This window comes from Eubalaena glacialis, chromosome 19, assembly GCF_028564815.1.
Source record: "Eubalaena glacialis isolate mEubGla1 chromosome 19, mEubGla1.1.hap2.+ XY, whole genome shotgun sequence".
In the NCBI taxonomy this organism is placed as follows: domain Eukaryota; kingdom Metazoa; phylum Chordata; class Mammalia; order Artiodactyla; family Balaenidae; genus Eubalaena; species Eubalaena glacialis.
Genome location: NC_083734.1, coordinates 50,636,265 through 50,654,465, shown reverse-complemented (window position 1 = coordinate 50,654,465; position 18,201 = coordinate 50,636,265). Strand labels below are relative to the sequence as shown.

The 18,201-nt window shown below is 54.7% G+C and overlaps 2 protein-coding genes across 11 annotated transcripts in view; one reads left to right on the top strand and one right to left on the bottom strand.

The window, feature by feature from the left end:
* TBCD (tubulin folding cofactor D) overlaps positions 1-4,393 on the top strand; it is a 174,657-nt gene extending 170,264 nt beyond the window's left edge. Inside the window, exon 39 of the mRNA XM_061175155.1 lies at positions 4,135-4,393. Coding sequence (XP_061031138.1) covers positions 4,135-4,149 — 15 coding nt within the window. The 3' untranslated portion in view covers positions 4,150-4,393. The remainder of the gene's footprint in view (positions 1-4,134) is intronic.
* Positions 1,084-18,201, bottom strand: part of B3GNTL1 (UDP-GlcNAc:betaGal beta-1,3-N-acetylglucosaminyltransferase like 1) — a 113,997-nt gene continuing 96,879 nt past the window's right edge. Inside the window, exons 9-15 of one of the 10 annotated variants that reach the window (XR_009698249.1) lie at positions 16,741-16,876; positions 16,585-16,653; positions 16,062-16,136; positions 8,926-9,030; positions 7,145-7,294; positions 5,930-6,364; positions 1,084-5,804 (exon numbers count right to left, since the gene is read on the bottom strand). Coding sequence is in view for 6 of the 10 variants with exons in the window: in XM_061175159.1 (XP_061031142.1) it covers positions 8,950-9,030; positions 16,062-16,136; positions 16,585-16,653; positions 16,741-16,876 (361 nt within the window). In the remaining 4 variants the exon portion in view is untranslated. The other 9 variants (XR_009698251.1, XR_009698248.1, XR_009698250.1 and 6 more) reach the window with 9 other exon arrangements.

Genomic DNA, 18,201 nt, shown 5'->3' with positions numbered 1-18,201 from the left:
CTATGTCTTCTTTGGAGAAATGTCTGTTAAGATTTTCTGCCCATTTTTTGATTGGGTTTTTTTGTTGTTGAGTTGTATGAGCTGTTTGTATTTTGGAGATTAAGCCCTTGTCTGTTGCATCATTTGCAAATACTTTCTCCCATTCCATAGGTTGTCTTTTCAGTTTTTTTTTATGGTTTCCTTTGCTGTCCAAAAGCTTGTAAGTTTGATTAGGTACCATTTGTGTTTTTTAAAATAAATTTATTTATTTATTTATTTATTTTTGGCTGTGTTGGGTCTTCGTTTCTGTGCGAGGGCTTTCTCTAGTTGCAGCGAGCAGGGGCCACTCTTCATCGCGGTGCGCGGGCCTCTCACCATCGCGGCCTCTCTCGTTGCGGAGCACAGGCTCCAGACGCGCAGGCTCAGTAGTTGTGGCTCACGGGCCCAGTTGCTCTGCGGCATGTGAGATCTTCCCAGACCAGGGCTCGAACCCGTGCCCCCTGCATTGGCAGGCAGATTCTCAACCACTTGCCACCAGGGAAGCCCCATTTGTTTATTTTTGTTTTTATTTCTATTGCCTTGGGAGACTGACCTAAGAAAACATTGGTACAATTTATGTCAGAGAATGTTTTACCTGTCCTCTCTTCTAGGAGTTTTACGGTGTCGTGTCTTATGTTTAAGTCTTTAAACCATTTTGAGTTTATTTTTGTGTATGGTGTGAGGGTGTGTTCCAACTTCATTGATTTACCCGGGGCCCCTTCTTTGTGAGGCCTCCAAATGCAGCTCCAACAAGCTCCTTTCCTGAATTCCAGGGTCTAGAACGTTCCAGGCCATGCTGCCTGCCTCGCTTTCCATGTCGCGGTCCCCATAGGGCTTTCAGGACCCCAGTGAGGCGGCCCTGGTAGGGCCGTGGGACGGGAGCAGAGCTGAGGCCCCCCACTCTCCTCTCCCACCTGCCCCCAACCTCACCCTGCAAGCCAGAGCCTGTGCCCGTTGCCAGCTCCTCCCCGTGGGCTGAGCCGGGGGCCCCCAAGCGATGGGGCAGCGTTTCTGCTGCTGCTTCCGCTCGCCCCGTCCCCCGCCCCGACCCCGCCAGCACGTTCTCTCCAGCCAGGCACGTCTCACGTGTGTCCTGTGGAGCACGGCACCCAGGACCAGCCCTCTGCCGAGCGCCCTGGCCTCTCTCGCCCTCAGAGCAGCATAGCAGCCTTCCGCCGTGTCGGTTGACCCCGGGACACCCATCCCACTTGGGACTCTGTCACCTCCAGGGCCTCCCAGGGCCTGCTGGTGTCTGCTGAAGTTGCCGTCCTCCACGGCAAGTGTGGTGTGTGCGTTGTAGCTGCGGTTTTCTGAGATCGAGGGCCACAAGCTGTTCTTCCAGGTTGTGTCACTGGGAGACTTGAGACCGTTTTGTGTGTCCTTGGCAGAGAATCAGAATTCGGTTTCTCTTCAGTCTGTGGGTCCTGCAGGAGCGGGAGTGGGTCGCAGCAGCACGGACTGTGGTCCTGGGGAGGGGGCGTGCCCTCCTCCTGTTCCCATCGGCTGTGTCCCTCTGGCCTTGGGTTTGAACCCTGGCTCTGGAGAGGCTGTCCCTGAGCTTCCTGTTGAGGAAGGACGTCCGTGCAGAAGTGCGTGGCGGTTGTAGTGCGTGGTCCCAGGTCTCCACGCACCCGGGTGTCTGCCCTGAACACCCCCCGACGTGAGCCTCAGGCTGCAGGGGTCACCGGTTCCCATTTCCGGTGGACTCACCTGGCAGAGGACTCACGGTGGGAAATGCTGACAAGCAGATTCCAAAGTGACCGGGGCTCCCTGGCAGCATGTGTGCTCAGGGCCACCGTGGCAGCTCCAGGATGTGGGCCCGCTGGTTTCCCTGGTGACGGGAGTGTGACCACCTTTTCTGAGATCTGAGCCATTCGGACATTGTCTTTCGTCACGTGTCAGATCTCTCATGTTCTCTCCGGGTTGTCCGTCTTTTTATACTTTGTCTTCAGGGACCTTGTTCTGGACGCACGTCCTGCAAATGTCCCCTCCTCCAGGGATGGCCTTCTTGTCCTTAGACCTAATGTGGTCCTGTTTGGGGTATCTTGATCTCCTCCAGGGTTGACATTCTCTGTTTTTTTCTAAAAGCTTTACTGTTTTACCTTTTACGTTTGGACTCACGATCTAGCTGACCCAGCTTCCTTCTCGCTATGTCGTGTCGTCAGGCCACACATGTGGCTCTACTCTTGGACTGTCTGTCCTCTGGGTCTCTCTGTCCATCTGTGAGCCAGCGCAGCCTGTCCTACAGATACAGATGTAGGTCTCAGTCCTAGAGATGCAGGGATGGGTTTAGGTCTCACAGTGGGTCACAGTGCCCAGTTGTCTCAATCCTGTGGTCCTTTTTTCTTCCTGATTGTCTTCTCTTCCTGGCCGTTGGGTTCCCACCCCACCTGTAGAATCAACTTGTCAGTTTGTGCTTCAGGAGTTTGGCCAAGGTTGCCTGCAGCCTGAAGGTCGATTTGGTGAGAAGTGACATCTCTGCTCTGAGTCTTCTGACCATGAACATGGTGTGTCCATGCATGGACCCCCTCAGTGTTTTATGGTTTTTGGAGCAGAGATGTTGCACATCTTTCTATAATTGTCCCACAGTTTTTCGATATTCTTTTTTTTTTTCATTTTTGTTTCTCTTTGCCTTTCATTTTGGGAAGTTTCTGTTGACCTGTCTTCAAGTTCACTGATTGTTTCCTTGGCCACGTCTGGTCTTAGGACAAGCCCGTCGGAGGCATCCGTTTCAGTTACCGTGTTTGTGGTCTCCCGCCCTTCCACCGCTGCTTACATTGTCTGTCCCTGCGTGGTGCCACTTTGTCCACTAGGGTCCGCGGCGTATTCATCACAGCTGTTTCAAATTCCTGGTCTGATAGTTCCAACGTCTCTGCCATTTCTGAGTCTGGTTCTTACATTTGCACTGTCTCTTCAGACTGCTTTTTCTTGCCTTTTGTTGTATTTTGTACTTTTTTGTTGGAGGCCAGCCTTGTTGGGGGAACAGGAGCTAAGTAACCAGAGCACAAGGTGTTTGCTGCAGCAGCAGGTCCAGGGCAGAGTTCCTCCTGGTTCGTGTTCTCGTCCTCAGGGAAACCACAGGAGGGGTTGAAGTCTCCTTTGTCTGGCGTTAATAGAGCCACAGCGGAGTTTTTGATTAGTGTTTATGTAGTTTATCTTTTTTAATTATTTCACTTTCAATTTCTGTGTTCCTACATTTAAATGTGTTTCTTATGAACAGTAGATAGGTCTCATCTCTTTTTAATCCAGTTTAACCGTTTTTGGTAGTTGGAGTGTTTTGTCCACTTACATTTAATGTGTGATTTTGGATTTACTGGGTTAGTTTGCCATCTTTCCATTTTCTATTCAACCCTGTCTCTTTGCTCCTTTCTTCTCTTTGTTTGGATTGGTTAACGACATTTTTACCATTTCACTTCCCCTTCTGCTAATTTCCTGCAGTTTTCCTGCTGTTTGTTAGTGACCGCCCATCAGGACAGCATTCCTTCCCGACGTACGGCAGTCAGGACGGGCGGCACCGGGCGGGGGGCTCTGGCTGGGGCGCCCCTCGCTTCCCAGGGCCCAGGTGGTTGTGGCCTGCCTTCCGTTCAGCCGCCTCTCTCTTCATTGTCCTTCAGTTCTTCACTGTGCTCTTAACTCTGTTCTTCTTGTGGCTAAGTTATTTCTGAGGTGACGTTTTTTTCCCCCTTTCCTCCCCCCGACCATGCTGTACTAGTGTCCACCTTGCCTGGCCCTTCTCTGGGGCCCCTACAGGACCCCCCTCAGATGCAGGGTGAGGGCAGCTCTGGTCGGCCCCCAGGTGACACTGGGGGTGACGGGGATGGCAGGCTGAGTGTCAACTCTCCCCTCTCCTTGTGTGACGGCCAAACACAACACTGGCTTCCTGAGGAAATGTGCTTTCTGCATTTTTATTAGGAAAATGTCGCACAGATGGATGAAGCTGGGGCGACGGTATAGTCACCCTCCCCACCTGCTTGCTGCCCAGAGGCGGTGTTGGCCACGGGGCTCCTGGCACGTTCGGGGAAACGGCACAGATGCAGTTTCCTGCAGGAAGTGCGACCCAGGGAGGGCTGGGGAGACAGCGCTGACTGGCCTGACCCTGTCATGTGTCCTCCGCAGCCCAGTGTCTGCTGAGGCCGGTCCGGGAAGCTGAGTCCTTGCCTCTGCCTGCCTGGCTGGGAGGAGGAGCCCGGGCATGGTCGGCATGGAGGACCTGGATGGACGGCGGCGGTCTGGCTGGTGCGTGTGAGGGACCCGGAGTTCGTCACCTGGAGGTGGCATTTCCTTCCATGCATCCTGTGCCACAGTGACCTGGGCTGTTGGTGCATTTGTCTTAATCTCTAACCTGTGTCTGTCTTATAAAATCACATGCTGAGCAGTTCTCTATCTGCCTGTGCCTGACACTGGTGCCAGTGGGGGAGCTGGAACCAGAGGGGGTTGTAGGCTCCCCCGGCTCCTGCACCGAGACCCGCTGGGAGAGGTGGCCCCAGGGGGAACAGGCCCGGGACAGGCCGGTTGCAGCCTCCCGTGTGCTGTCCTGTCGCCACGTCCACGATGGCCTTGTTGGGCTTGCTCGTAGCCGTTGACAAGCTCTGAGCGACTCACGTTACATGTCAGATGCTGCAGGGGCAGAGAAAGCGCCATGCCTCTGGGTGGGGGTGGGTGCCGTCGAGCGCCGCCTCTGGGTCGCTTTTGCAGCGCGGGTGGGGGCCGTCTTCCCTCCTCACCCCATTCTAGTGCCCAGCGCGCATGGCCATCGCACGCATGTCACCCGCCCTCGTGCGGTTTCATTCAGTCAGAAAGAGCTGACCCGTGTTCTCAGAATCCCGCCAGGACCAGTTCCAGCCACACAGGAGACTTGTGGCGGCAGCTTAAACCCTCGACAGAAGCAGGGCACGGTCAGTGGCTTCACAGATCTGCCGACGTGTGGCCTCCAGGAAGCGGTTTTCTGGTGACGGGAGAAGAACCACATTGTCTGAACCTTTTTTTCATTTGTCCAGAATGGGGTACACACTCAGGGTTTCTGAAGCAAAGACAGGCTGCTTTTGTCCACGTGGGCTGGCACTCATGCTGGCCTGTCCAGGGGCCAGTGAGGCCGATGTGTGTAAAGGTTCCCCACTTGAGCACCTACGTGGCCAGTCTCAGTGCTGAGGAGTCAGGCGGGAGCCTTTGTGTGGCAGGTTCCTGGACCATGCCCACCCTTCCACTTGCTGCTTCACGGGTTGAGGTCTGGATGCAGGACAGATGTGGACGGGCAGGTAGAACATCTGAGGTGAAGTTGTCCGGCCATGGGCCCAGGACAGTACTCCTGCACCTGGGCCACGGGACAGACTGCCCCTCCTGGGACGTATGCGCCCACGGGTCCACGGCTGGAGGCCATGGTAGGTGTTGTTGGTACAATCCTGAGACGTGTTTTCCTGCTGCCTTTGCCAAGTGAGTGAGTTTCTCCTGCTCCAGTTGAGCCACTGGACATGCCAGGATTGCTGACCTTCCCAGAGATTGGAAGCCCATGTTAGTCTTGCGTGAGGTTTTAACTTTAATTTCATTTAAGCCTTAAAACACGTCTCCTCTTGAAAATAAGTAGAGAGTTTTCCATTTTCAATGAAAGAATAGCCAGAGGCCCCGTAGCTGGTGGACGTTGTCATGTGGTGAGGGGTCCTGGACGGCCAGGCGGCCTCAGGCCACGTGAGGCCACGCTGGTTGGAAGGCTCTCCTGCAGGGCGGCCACAGGAAGCCCCACTTGTATCCTTGCAGCAGACGGGGTCCACAGAGCAGCACCTAGACCTTGGCTGAGAAAACCAAGCAAGGAGCTTTTGAGAAGGAATAAAATGAACTGTTTTTAGCATAATTTAAAAAACCACCAAGATTCCAGAGACATGGTCTCTGAGACAGACATGGAGACAGGCCAGTTTACCACGTTGATTGATGATACTGTATCATGAAGCAATTCTTCTTTCATTGCTGGTCTAACTTTGCAACCCGAGGAAAACCAACAAAGCCGGCAGTGTCCAGCCGCCCCTGCGCACCTTCAGCCGTGTCAGATCCTACTGGTCACCACCTGCTCTCATCAGGCGCCTGGTGGCTGGGAACCTCCTCCTTCATTTGGAGCCCACCTGGGTCCCGGTGACGGATTTGTGGGGAGTCCCCCCTCAGGACTGACGACGTGGCCAGAAGCAGACAACAGCAGAGGTGGACATCGTGGAAAGCAGTGGTCTGAAGCAAGTCGGGCTGGGCTGCCACCTGGTAGAGGGAGTGGTCAGGAGTCCCCCCGAAAGGGGCAGAGAAGGGCACCTGTGGCCCCAGTGGGAGTGAGGTGGGTGGGTCTGAAGAGCAGCAAGAAGCCTCGTGCCTGGAACAGGATATGTGAGGGGAGCGGTGCGGCCGTGAGCATACGGCCATGTCCCAGACACAGAGTGAACCATCCCAGTGAGCAGGTCCCTGGTGTCCCCAGGATCCATGTCTGCTGAGCCCTGGAGGCTGGTTGGGAAGTGTGGATGTGACAGCGTAAGGCCCAGGGCCAAATCTAGTTGGAAGACCCCACACACAGCTGGGGCCCTAAATAGCTGTACCCTCAGCAGCAAGGAGAGTGAGAAGTAGGTCCCCACAGGAGCACACCTGTCTCGGTCTCTGCCTGGTGCTGGTGGAGGGAAATGTGATCACACTGGCCCCCGACCAGTGGTGCTGACAGACACTGGGCAGAGGAGGCAAACAAAATGCTCTCTGGAAGGATGCAGGCTGAGCCCCACAGAGAGAAGAACATAAGCTCACATCCCCAAATTGCACAAAATGCACAAAGAAACAAGGCACCATTAGCAAGACCTTAATAAAATCAGACCCCAGAAGACACAAAATATAAAATGAATTCAGTTTTGAAAAGGGTTAGAAATTATCAAGAGGAAATTAGGGGAAAAAAGGCTCAATGGATGAATTAAACAACCACCTAGACATGGCTGAAGAGAGAATTGGGGAACTGGAAGAGCTGAAGGAATTTTATCCAGAAAAACAACTGGAAAATATGAAAACAAAGTCAAGAGACACCAGAGAACCTGCCCTGTGTGCACCTGGGGTCTCAGGAGACGGTGCCACATACTTGGTGATAGAAGCAAGATCCCAAACAGGACAAGCTCACGTCTGGACATGTTGCAGCGGAACTGCTGGGAGACTGGGTGCTCCGGGCAGCTGCCCCTCTTGAACGGCAACAGTGGACTTAACACTGGAATGAGATCCTCATCGAGCTGAGAGAAAACAATTCGCCTCGGCTGGACTGAAGCTAGTACAGCTGTCATTCAGGGAAGAACAAAATAGGTCGTTACAGAGAAAACAAATCTCATTAATGCCACTGCTGGTTTCCAATCTTGACACTGTTGACATTTGAGGTCGAATAATTCTTAGTTGTGGGGACCGTCCTGTGTGTTGCAGAATGTTTAGGAACAACCTAGATGCCAGTAGCAAACCCCCTTGCCAGCTGTGATGACAGAAATATCTTCAGGCAGATTCTGGGGGCAGATTCTAGTGGATAAAGCTTAAGAGATCATTTTCCTGCTGCCAGGTGAATGCAGGTGCAAGAGAGAATGTTGGGCAGAGAAAACGATAAACAACGACCATGTAACAAAAAGAATAATGGCTAATGTGTAGATTTTTAAAAGCACGTAGAATTTTTTTTTAATGGACAATAGTAGCATACAGTATAAAAATAAACATGCATTTGTAGAAGGTCCTGGAGTCCTGTGGCCAGAACACTGATCCTCTTGCCTCTGACCAACACCTCGTGTGCTTTGGGAAGGGTCTTCCGAGACTGCATGCAGAGACCCCGATGCTTTTAAATCACCAAGGCGGGGAATTCTGACTCAGACGTGACTCCACAATGAGGCCACTCCTGATTGTTCAAGGCCCCCGACCCTCCTCGGACCCAGGAGTTACTGCCTTGTTCACATGAACTGTTAGGGCAGGGCTCCCATCAGTGGGAATCATCACTCAACTCCAGCATTGATGGCACTAATGATTCAACACATCGATGATTTGTTCTTGGATCAAGGAGACAGGCCCCCGGGGGTAGCAGCCGTGCGTCACCTTTAGGGAAAAGCCATTGGCCTTCTGGGACCGAGAGACCAAATGCACAAAGGGACGATTCCAGACCATGTCTCAACATAGAACTCTGTAGCCGCTGGTCCCCAATGGCCAGGGCGTGGTCACAACTGCCAGCTTCCCCAGTTCTAGCCATACATCCAACTTAGGACCAGTCGGAGAAGGAGACTCGCTCCCCTGACTGCTCACGCCCACGGCCCCCTGCCAGGCACAGCGGGGCCTCCCCCTCCGCCTGCCCCGCAGGTCTCTGCTGCGCTCGGTGAGGGGTCAGCTCCCCGCCAGACAAGCCGTGAGCACGCAGCCCCTGTCCCCGGGGTGGGCCTTGTCTAGTTCCGTGTATCTCACACATGCGGCCCCCACATGGATGGAGCCAGCCACCCACCCAGACACGGACCAGACTTTCCACAGTGGCCAGAGCTGGGAACGAGGCAGGCGCTGGGGAGCCGTGCAGTGACTAGAACGTCTGCCACAGACGCCAGGGAGGCTCTCTGGGGAGGGTGCATTGTGCGGCCACGCCCTCCCCGAGGGCAGAGGAGCTGCTCCATGTCTCGGTCTGTGGTGTCTGTACACACGTGTGGACACGTGTCGGAGATACACGGTGGGGTGTGGACAACACCCCTCAGGCTTGTGCTCACGGCTGTGTGCTTTACCACACGTAAACCACACCTGATAAGAACACTAAGACACGCCCTCCTGGTGAAGGGGATTTGAGGGGCATCTGGGTGCCACCTTCCACCGGGCACGTTCCCCACTGGGGGCCACGGGGCCATCCTTCCCTACTTGCTCTCGACCCTGGGCTGCGGCTGCTGGGGGCCTCGTACGTACCTGGGAGCAGCTGCCATGGGTCCGTCAGCTGAAGTGAAGGAAATCCCGGCCCTCCTGCAGGTGCAGCGACCTCAGATTGTCTTCAAATGCGCCCCCTGTGAGGTCCTGGGGGAGGAGCGACAGGTCTGGCTCTATCCAGGCCTCCCCTGGCCTGCACTGGGGACCCCAGGAGCCTCCGTTGGGGGCCTGGGGTTTGGGGTTGCCTGTGGCCGCCTGTCAGGTGGTCCACTATGAACTTCTGCTCCACTGCTAGGAGGAGAAAAGTGCCAGAAGGGAACCTGTTGGCAGTTGGCCACAATGTCCCATAGGTCACCAGGGAGGCTGGAGGCAGGGGGTCCTCTGAGGTGCCTCCACCCAGCCTGGCCTCAGCCCCTCCCCACAGGAGGCAGCTGGCCCCCGACAGGGACTCGGGGGAGGAGGTGAGGCTCTCATGGGCAGTCCCTTCCGCTCATCTCTTGGTCCAGGGCAGAGCCAGCTTGCCCTGTCCTGACTGATCCTGGGGTCTCCGTGGTGACCCCCCCACCCCACCCCCATGGTCTCTGCAGGGCCACAGGTGGGAGGCGGCCCTGGGGACAGAAACTGCGACCCAACAGCCAGCTGCTGGCAGAGCCTCTCCCGCCTCCTGCTCCAATACCCACCCCCACGGCCGAGACAGGAGGCAGGCCCCGCCCACGTCTTCCCTGTACCCTTGTTGGTGCGAGACTTGGGGGCGGGTCCCCAAACTCTTCAGATGGGCCCGTGCACTGGTGCTTCGGCTGCCCTCCCGTGCGGGGCCACGGCGGGGTTTTGGGAAACATCTGCAGGCTCCTGTCCCTCGTCCCAGCGCCACCTGCCAGGTCCCCTCCTGCCTCCATAACCAGCAAAGCGGGGGCCTCTCTGCCAGGACGTGGGAGGGGCTGCCTGACCACCACACTCCTTCCTGTTGGGTGTCATCCGTCTGTCCTTGGACCCAACACGGGGAATCACCCTTGTCCTGGGCTGTTTCTGCTCCTCTTACTGCTGTTACCTGGGCTTTGCTAGAAGTATTTAAATGAAAACCATTCTACCTGGAAAACACCTGAAATTTCCACATTCTGTCCTCTACCTGCTGTCCGTTCTCAGCCCCCCTTTTCTCCTCCCATTATCTCTCTGCTTCCAAGTTTTCAAAGGAAATACACGTGGGTTCAGGGCCAGCCCAGCCACAGACCTGGGCTTGTAGAGGGGCCACCGGGAAGGTACTCATGTGTCCATGAGTGGACACACCCCCTTAAGAGAATTAAAAAGGTCAGACATGAAACCAACAAGGACTAGAACCCAGAGGGCACAGAGGACTCCTCAGGTCAGGAGAGGACACACAGTCCCGCGGACGAGAAGCTGACGAGAAACACTAGGAGACGGGAAGTCCACACGCCCGACAGAGGCCGGAAAGGTCTTGGCCTCAGCAGGGATCAGACGGAAATGAACCCCGCTGTCCAGTCACGAGGCCTAGAGGGACCCCTCCCTCCCTGCCTCTGGGCGTGTCCCCTGGCCTGGCCTCCTGGGCGTTGTCTAGCGAAGCAGAAGACATGGCCACCCCACGACCCGTGAAGAGCGTCAGGACCCTCCATGAGCAGCTCTGGTGTGATGCCCACAGCTGGGTCCCGAAGCGCCAACGGGAAGAGGAGAGCAGGCCTCAAGCATGACATGGAGGAGACCAGACCCCCAGAAACACAGCCGACTCTGTCACATGGACCACAGACATGCACTCTGCGCCAAACGGATTAGCGGAGAAAGTACAGAATCGGGCGGCGCTGGGGGAGGGCATGTCGCCCGTTAAATTGTGTGGCAGGTTCTGGAACAGAGGCCGCAGAGTTTTCTTAAAGGGCAGATGGTTAGCATTTACGGCTTTGTGGCCATACGTCCTCTGTGTTCTGGTAAAACTTTATTTACAGAAGCAGCTGGTGGGCCACACTTAGGCCATTTTCCGAAGGTGTTAAGAATTCACAATCAAGTTTATTCAAAGAAGAAAAATGTGAGAAAAGTTCTAAAAAGAATAATGAAGGAAGACTAGCCTTACTCAGTGGTGAACATCATAAAGCTATAGTCAGTAATGGTGCATGACAACTGAGTAGAAAAAGGCCAGGACTCCAGAAACAGCTCCAAATCCGCATGCATACCCAACACACAAAGACGCCATTTCCTGACTGGAAAAGATGTGGGTTTCTCACCAAATGATGTTGGGACCACTGAGGATCCAAATGGAAAGAAAAAAGTCTGGATCCCTACTATAATCTTTATAACAAAATAAATTCCAGTTGTACCAAAAATATAAGGAAAAAACAGGAGTCTGAGGACCAGACTTGGATCATGTTTTTTTAAATATCACAGTGAGAAATGATGGTCTTAGAAGGAATAAAACCCCCAAAAGCCATAAAAGGAAAAATTAATTTGATTATACCAAATAACAAACTTTTAAATGGCAAAAGATATAAATTCAGTTAAATGACACACAAAAATTTGCAACACATCACAGACAGTAGTTTGTTTCTGTTACTGTATAAAGAAAAATACTGAGAGACCAACAGAGAAATGGGTCAATGAAAAGGATAAGGTACCAAAAGGGAAATAAAGATGAATACAAACATGTGAAAAGATGCCCTCCTTACTCACAATATGACATTGCCAACTGGAACCATAAACTTACTGTTTTTCATCTGTGGTTTGCAAAGGTGGAAGGTTTGGTCACACCGCTGGAAGGGTCATGGTGGGGGCAGGGTGTGTGAACTGGCTCAGCCTCCAGGGACAGAATGGCTGGTCTCACGACCGATAGCGGGCACACTCTTTGACCAGCACCTTTCAGACATTTATCCCATATGTGTAGCCACTTGAGCAAAATTATGCACATATAAAGATATCCACGGCAGCATTATTCTTAATGGTGAACACTAAAACTGGCCTAAAGGTACATCGATAAGTAACTGGTTAATAAATGTATGAAACATCCATATAATCGAGTGGGATGCAGATATTTTTAAAGTGAGGTACATGAATCCCGCAGAAGCTCCTGCAGCCAGCGATGAAGGTGTTCCTGCCAGCAGAACAGACCCTGGACCTGAGCCTTGGGAAACACGTTAAATAAACCACAAGCCGGTTTCATCAACAAACAGATTGTAAGAAAGTGAGGGAGACAAAGGTCACACTGGGTCTGCATTCCAACAAGCAAGTATGAAAAGATAGAACACGTCTACAAGGCAGTTAGATTTCAACACTGATGGGATATCTGGAAATTTGGGGTGACATAGTGGTATTATGGTAGTTTTTTTTTAGCTTTTAATCTTTTCAGGAAACAAGAAATGAGGCTAGAATTTGCCTCGCTCCCAGGTTGGGGGAGTTGGGGCTTGGGGCTGGCTTCTTTGCTTTGGCTGAAACGTGCTGGAAAGTTTCCTTCATAAAAAGATAACAACACAGTTGGGTGGCACGAGCAGATTTATATGGAATTAACTCCAAGATATACTATTATGTGAAGAAAGCGAAATAAAGAAGTATGTATAACATGCTGCTGTTTGTTAAAAAAAAAAATCACATACACCTTTGTGTTTCTACCTCTAGACCCTCCAAGGAAACAAAGTGGGTGACAGGGATGGGTTCCTTCCCACCCAAAGTCTGCTCTCTGGGAAGGGTTTGCATGGGTGGGGGTGTTCCCTTCGTGGCAACTTCAGGTCCCTGAGAAGTAGACCCTTAAGAGAGCCTATCTCTGAAAAGCTAGGTATCATTTGTCTAGAATTAAAACTTTCATTTTACAACTGCTCCTTGCAGCCCCATAATCATTCATCCAATTCTCCTGGCAACTTGGAACATTGTTTGTCTTGGCCTCTCAGGAAACTGCTTTCAAACCAAGAAACCCAAAGCCAGGTGGGTCTGTCCCTGTGGCAGGCAGGCCCCAGATGGCCATGAGCCTGCCTCATAGCACCCACATCCCGTGGAACCCCCTTCCCTGGTATGTCACTTCTGTGATTAGGTCACACGTTAGTGTGACGTGTGTCTTGCTACTGACCCTGCCCCTTGCTGGCTTTCACGGAATAAGCTGCCATGGTTGGGGGACCTGCATAGCAAACAGCCGGCAAAGCACTGAGGCCCTCGGCCAACACCCTGGAGATCTGACTTCTGCCAACGACCACGAGAGCTTGGAAGCAGATCTGCCCCAGGCGGGCCTCCTGATGAGACATCATCAGTGGCAGACACCACCATGCTCACCTGAAGCTGAAACCCACCTGTGGTGCCTGGACTTCTGACCCACAGAAACGTGAGGTAGTAAACGTGCTGTTTGAGGCTAAGTTTGTAGTCTGTTATGTAGTGATAGTTAAATAATGCAGGTTCAAGCTGGCAAACAGTCAAACAGAAGAAAACCTCAAGGTGACACATTGGGACTGGAGCCACCCGGCTGCCTGGCCCTGGGACACTCAGTGTACAGCCACCTGCAAAAGCACAAAGCTGGCCCCTACCTGACCACACACACAAACATCAACTCAAAATGGGTCCAAGACCTACATGAAGGAGCTGAAACCATAAAACTCTTAAGAAAAAAGCACAGGGGTAAATCTTCATGACCCTAGATTGGGTGGTGGTTTCTTAGCCATGACACCCAATACAGGAGAAATCAAATTAAAAATAGATAAAATGGACTTTGTCAAAGTTAAGCACTTTTTGTGCATCAAAGGACACCATCAAGAGAATGAAAAGACAGCCCACAGGATGGGAGAAAATATTTGCCAATGCATCCATTTGGGGACTTGAGTCTAGAAATATAGAGAACTCTCAGGACTCAACAAAAAGACAAACAACCCGATTAGAAGATGGGTGAAGGACTTGAACAGACACTTCTCCAAAGGAGGCAGACAAATGGCTAACAAGCCCATGAAAAGATGCTCCACATCCTCAGTTGTCAGGGAGACGCAAACAGAAACCGCCGTGACAGCCACTCATCCACCAGGATGGCCGTGACAAACAAACACACGTCACGAGATGGGCGAGGATACAAGAAATGAACCTTTGGGCAGTGGTGGGGGGGCGCGGGGGGCATAAGTCACCCTAAGACCAGTGATTCCACCCCAGCTCTGCATCCGAGAGAACTGAAAACACGTCCACGTGGAAATCTGACCTGAATTTTCACACAGCCTCATTCTTCAAACTGACAAAGCCTGTTGTGCCCATGAGATTGTGTTCTGGTCCAAGTGTTCAGCTCACCCATGGCCGTGCAAAGTCTCCACCAACTGAGCAGAGGAAACCACACCTTTACTGCCTCAGCTTCTGTGGGGCTGGAGCTCAGGGCTGGGCCTGGCCACGCAGGGACCAGCTGGGACCCTGAGGCCACTTCTGGCGCCAGGCTCCTGGGGTCAGCCTGTTCTCACGCCCGCTTTCCCGACAGTTGGGTGACTTCTCCAAAGTGGCATCTCGAGGGGCAGAATCGGGACATCCAGCCTGTGCTCCGGTCCTGCATGGGACCCCACCTGACCAACACGCTACAACGCCCGCTGTCCCCCATGTCTGAGCTCAGGCCCCATGGGAGCACAGCCTCAGGGAGGTGACGTTCCCCATCAGGATGCGCTGGCCTGGTGGGGCCCCTGTGGAGGCACCTGGACCACACGGTAAACCGCAATGGGAAGCTGTGAGTAACGCCAGTCAGTGCAGAAGGGGGTCTGGGATCTTAAAACCAGCCACCAGTGAAGGGCTCTCCCCTTCTCTGGCGCCCTCCACATACACGTGGAGCAGGCCACCTACGCTATGAAAGTGTGTAGGGGCCGCAGGCTCCCTGAGCCCAAGGCTTGGTGAGAGTCTGCACTTGATGTGGGGTGACAGGCACGTCCTGCTTGGTTCCCCACTGCTATTGGCGAACGCTGGCAAATGAACATGCACCTGCTTCCCTTCCGCTAAAGCCACCACCTCCAGGAAGGCCTCTGGCCGGGCACCCTGGTTACCAAGGTTTCAACCTCAGAGGCTGGAAACTGCTGGAAGCAGTGGCCTGTGTCCCCAACTGTGCGTCATCCCACATCCCCAGTGGCACAGCACAGGGACCTGCTCACCCATCCACTACTGTCCCCTCTTGAGGACCCTTTGGGGCAGCCCCGCCCCACATGAGCCGACCTGGGCCCTGTAGTCCTGGTGGATTAAGGACACTATATATTTGCATTTGTGACAATCTATTTTTCTGACCACGGGGAGGAATTTCCAAAACAGGAGGACACTAAAAGTGTTCATCACAAGAGAAAAGTTGATAAATGTACTGTGTTAAAAATAAGTTTTTCACGGGACTTCCCTGGTGGTCCAGCGGGTAAGACTCCACTCTCCCAATGCAGGGGGCCTGGTCAGGGAACTAGATCCCACAGGCATGCCGCAACTAAGAGTTCGCATGCCGCACCTAAAAGATCCCACATGCTGCAACCAAGATTCGGGGCTGCATGCATGCATGCATAAATAAATAAAATTAAGTTTTTCTGGGAAGAACCTGTGAAAAGACAAGTCACAACTGGCAGAAAACATCTGCTAAACACTAGTCGACCAAGGGCCAGCACCACTCAATGCAGAGCTCCCAGAAACCAAGGAGAAGAGATGGACAGGCCAGTAGGGCGGGGGTGAGGGCTCCAAAATCAGGAGGACGTCCCCATCACCAGAGCCCACCAGCAGGCTTCGTGGTGGGAACTTGCACGCCAGGAAACGGGACCCACTCAGGGAAGGAGGGAGTTCAAGCACATGGGCCTTGCTGCAGGACCCCAGCGTCGGGCCCAGAGCCAAGAAACGAGCACCTGTCCTGCGTGGCCGCGAAGAGGGAGAAAAGGCAAGGGGGTGACGGAGAAAACCGTTGGGACGGCAGTCACTTGGCGGGGGTCGGGGGATGCAGGGCCGGCGCAGGTGCTTCTGGGCGGCCTTGTCCCCTGCAGCTCTCATGGGAAATGCAACCTGCCTCATGGGGCACCATCGCCGCCACCTCCGCCAACACCCCAGGCCTGGCTGGAGGTGGCCCTGTTGTCTCCTGTCCCCGCCCCCAAGCGGATCACTCTCCTGGCCCCCCAGAGCGGCGGCCATCACCTCCCGTCCTAGCCCGCAGCCTCCTGGTGGACACGACATACCACCTCCTGACCCTGGGGCTGTCCCAGCCACACATGCCCCAGCCTGACACTCACCAGCTTCACGCAGATGACAAAGGGTGGCTGTGCGGCTCGGAAGTGCAGGACTGGGACCCGGGGCTTGGGCCTTTCCTGAGAGGAGAGAAGGGTCACAGGCTGCTCCACCTTGCTCCCCAGTCCCCCACCTCTGCCCCGCTCACAGCTCGATGCCCTCAGACAGGCGCCCGGGCCACGGCCAGACCCAGGGCCGGACCTGGTCTCCAGCACCTCCACCCATTGCCTCTGGCTGCCGCAGGACTTACCTGAGGTGGGCAGCGGACAGACCCAAGCCTGCGAGGAGCACCTTCCAGAGGGGACAGGGGCAGGTGGGGGCAGGCACAGGTGCCCTCTGGGGTCCTGGAGACCCCAGGAGCCTGAGGGCTGCATCTGCCAGGCCTGGCAGCTGTCTGGGCCCAGATGGCCTTTCCCAAGGAGGAAGGTTCTGGGCAGCATCTACTCAAAAGGCCCAGGACGGCACCCCAGAGTGCGGTGTGGGCGGCCCCTGTGCCTGACCGTGGGGCTCGGTGGGGAGGGGGCGCACCTGAGAGTCCTCATAGCAGTAGAAGCCCTTCTTGATCTTGTTCTCGTCCACGTCGCAGAAGGCGACCACCTGGGGAGAACCCAGGACGCCAGCCTCAGGGGCACTGAGGGCAGTGCTGCTGGATGGGGGAGGGGTGGGACGAGGGGTGGGCCCCACCTTGCACCGTGACCCTGCCGTCAGGCTGCGGTAGAGTCGGCGGCCCTGCCGGCCCGCGTTCCAGATGGTGAAGGTTGCCCAGTGGGGCAGGGCCCGCTCTTCCAGGAAGCGGACACGGTGGGTCCAGATGGTGGTCCTGTGGGGGATGGGGGGTGGGGGGTCGTGACCCAGGAGGGCAGGGCCTCCAAGCGCCCCAGGCCTTCCTCCCTCCACCCCTAAGCCTGCCCACAAGTCCCCCTGGTCTGGGGCCCCTGGGGCAGCGCTGCAGCTGTTGGCTGAGTGACTGAACCAAGGAGGCCAGGACCAGAAGGTCGCACCCCTCGCCCGCCCTCACGGCCCCCATGGATCCTCGGACGTGCTGAGCTCACGTCCACACACTCAAGAAGCGTGCGGGACACCAGGCACAGAGCTTGGGGAGCCCAAGGGAAACCCAGCCATGCTGATGTCCGGCACCTGTGACCATGGTAAACATGACCAGAGGGGCCTGGACGTGACTGCCCACCTCGAGCGGCCACATGGAAGGGGCCACAGTGTCCTGTGGAAGCTGTGCAGATGGCGGGGTCACCTTCCCCAGGCGGGACCCCCTCCCTTGGCCCCTTGCCACATGCAGACCTGAGGTCCAGGCCGGCCCTTTGGGCCTGCAGCTGCCTGAGCCCCAGTGCCCAGGGAGAACAGCATGTCAGGTGTCTCCAGGTTAAAGTGGTTGGACGCAGGGACAGGACCCAAGGTGCAGGTGTGAAACCATCACTTAAGAATCGGGAAGGTTAAGGGGGAGCTTCTGCAGGTACACAGTGGACCAAACTTGACCCGAGTCTTCCTTCCCAGAGAAACCTCTGATGTAAGGAAGGGTGGCACACCCTTGTATAAAATCACAGTTTACACCTGGAAGTGCCCTCCGTGGACCCTCTCACGGAGCCCCAAGACCTACTGTTCTAGGCCAGGTGCAGACCTGCTGCAGCTCCCCTGCGTTCTACAGTGTGGGTTCAGCTCCTTCCTGGTGTCTGGCCCGGGGCTCTGTGTGGCAAGTGTCGAACCCGTGGTTCAGCAGCCACTGCCCCGCTGCCTTCTCCGTGGCGACCAGCTTTGAGGGTCCCACAAGGTATCTCAGGGGAGCAGCTCCTCCAGGTGAGAACGTGGGGTCCATGGACACAACACAGTGATGCCCACTCTAATGCAACTGGGCACCGGTGTCCGCCTGCCCAGGGGTGGGCTCTGACTGCTGGGCTCCTCTGTGGTTGGTCCACCCACCTCCCACTTGAAATGTCTCAATTAGGGTTGTGCTGAACAGCCATAATTTCAGTGGTTGGGGGGTACTGGGGCTTGAGAAGGTGAATAAGGTGAATAACTCCCCAGTCTGGGCCATTTAGCACAAGCTAGACACACTCCAGCCCAAATAAGACACCACCAGGTACAGCACTCAACACGCAGCTTTGGCAGCATCCAAGGAACGAAGGACGATTC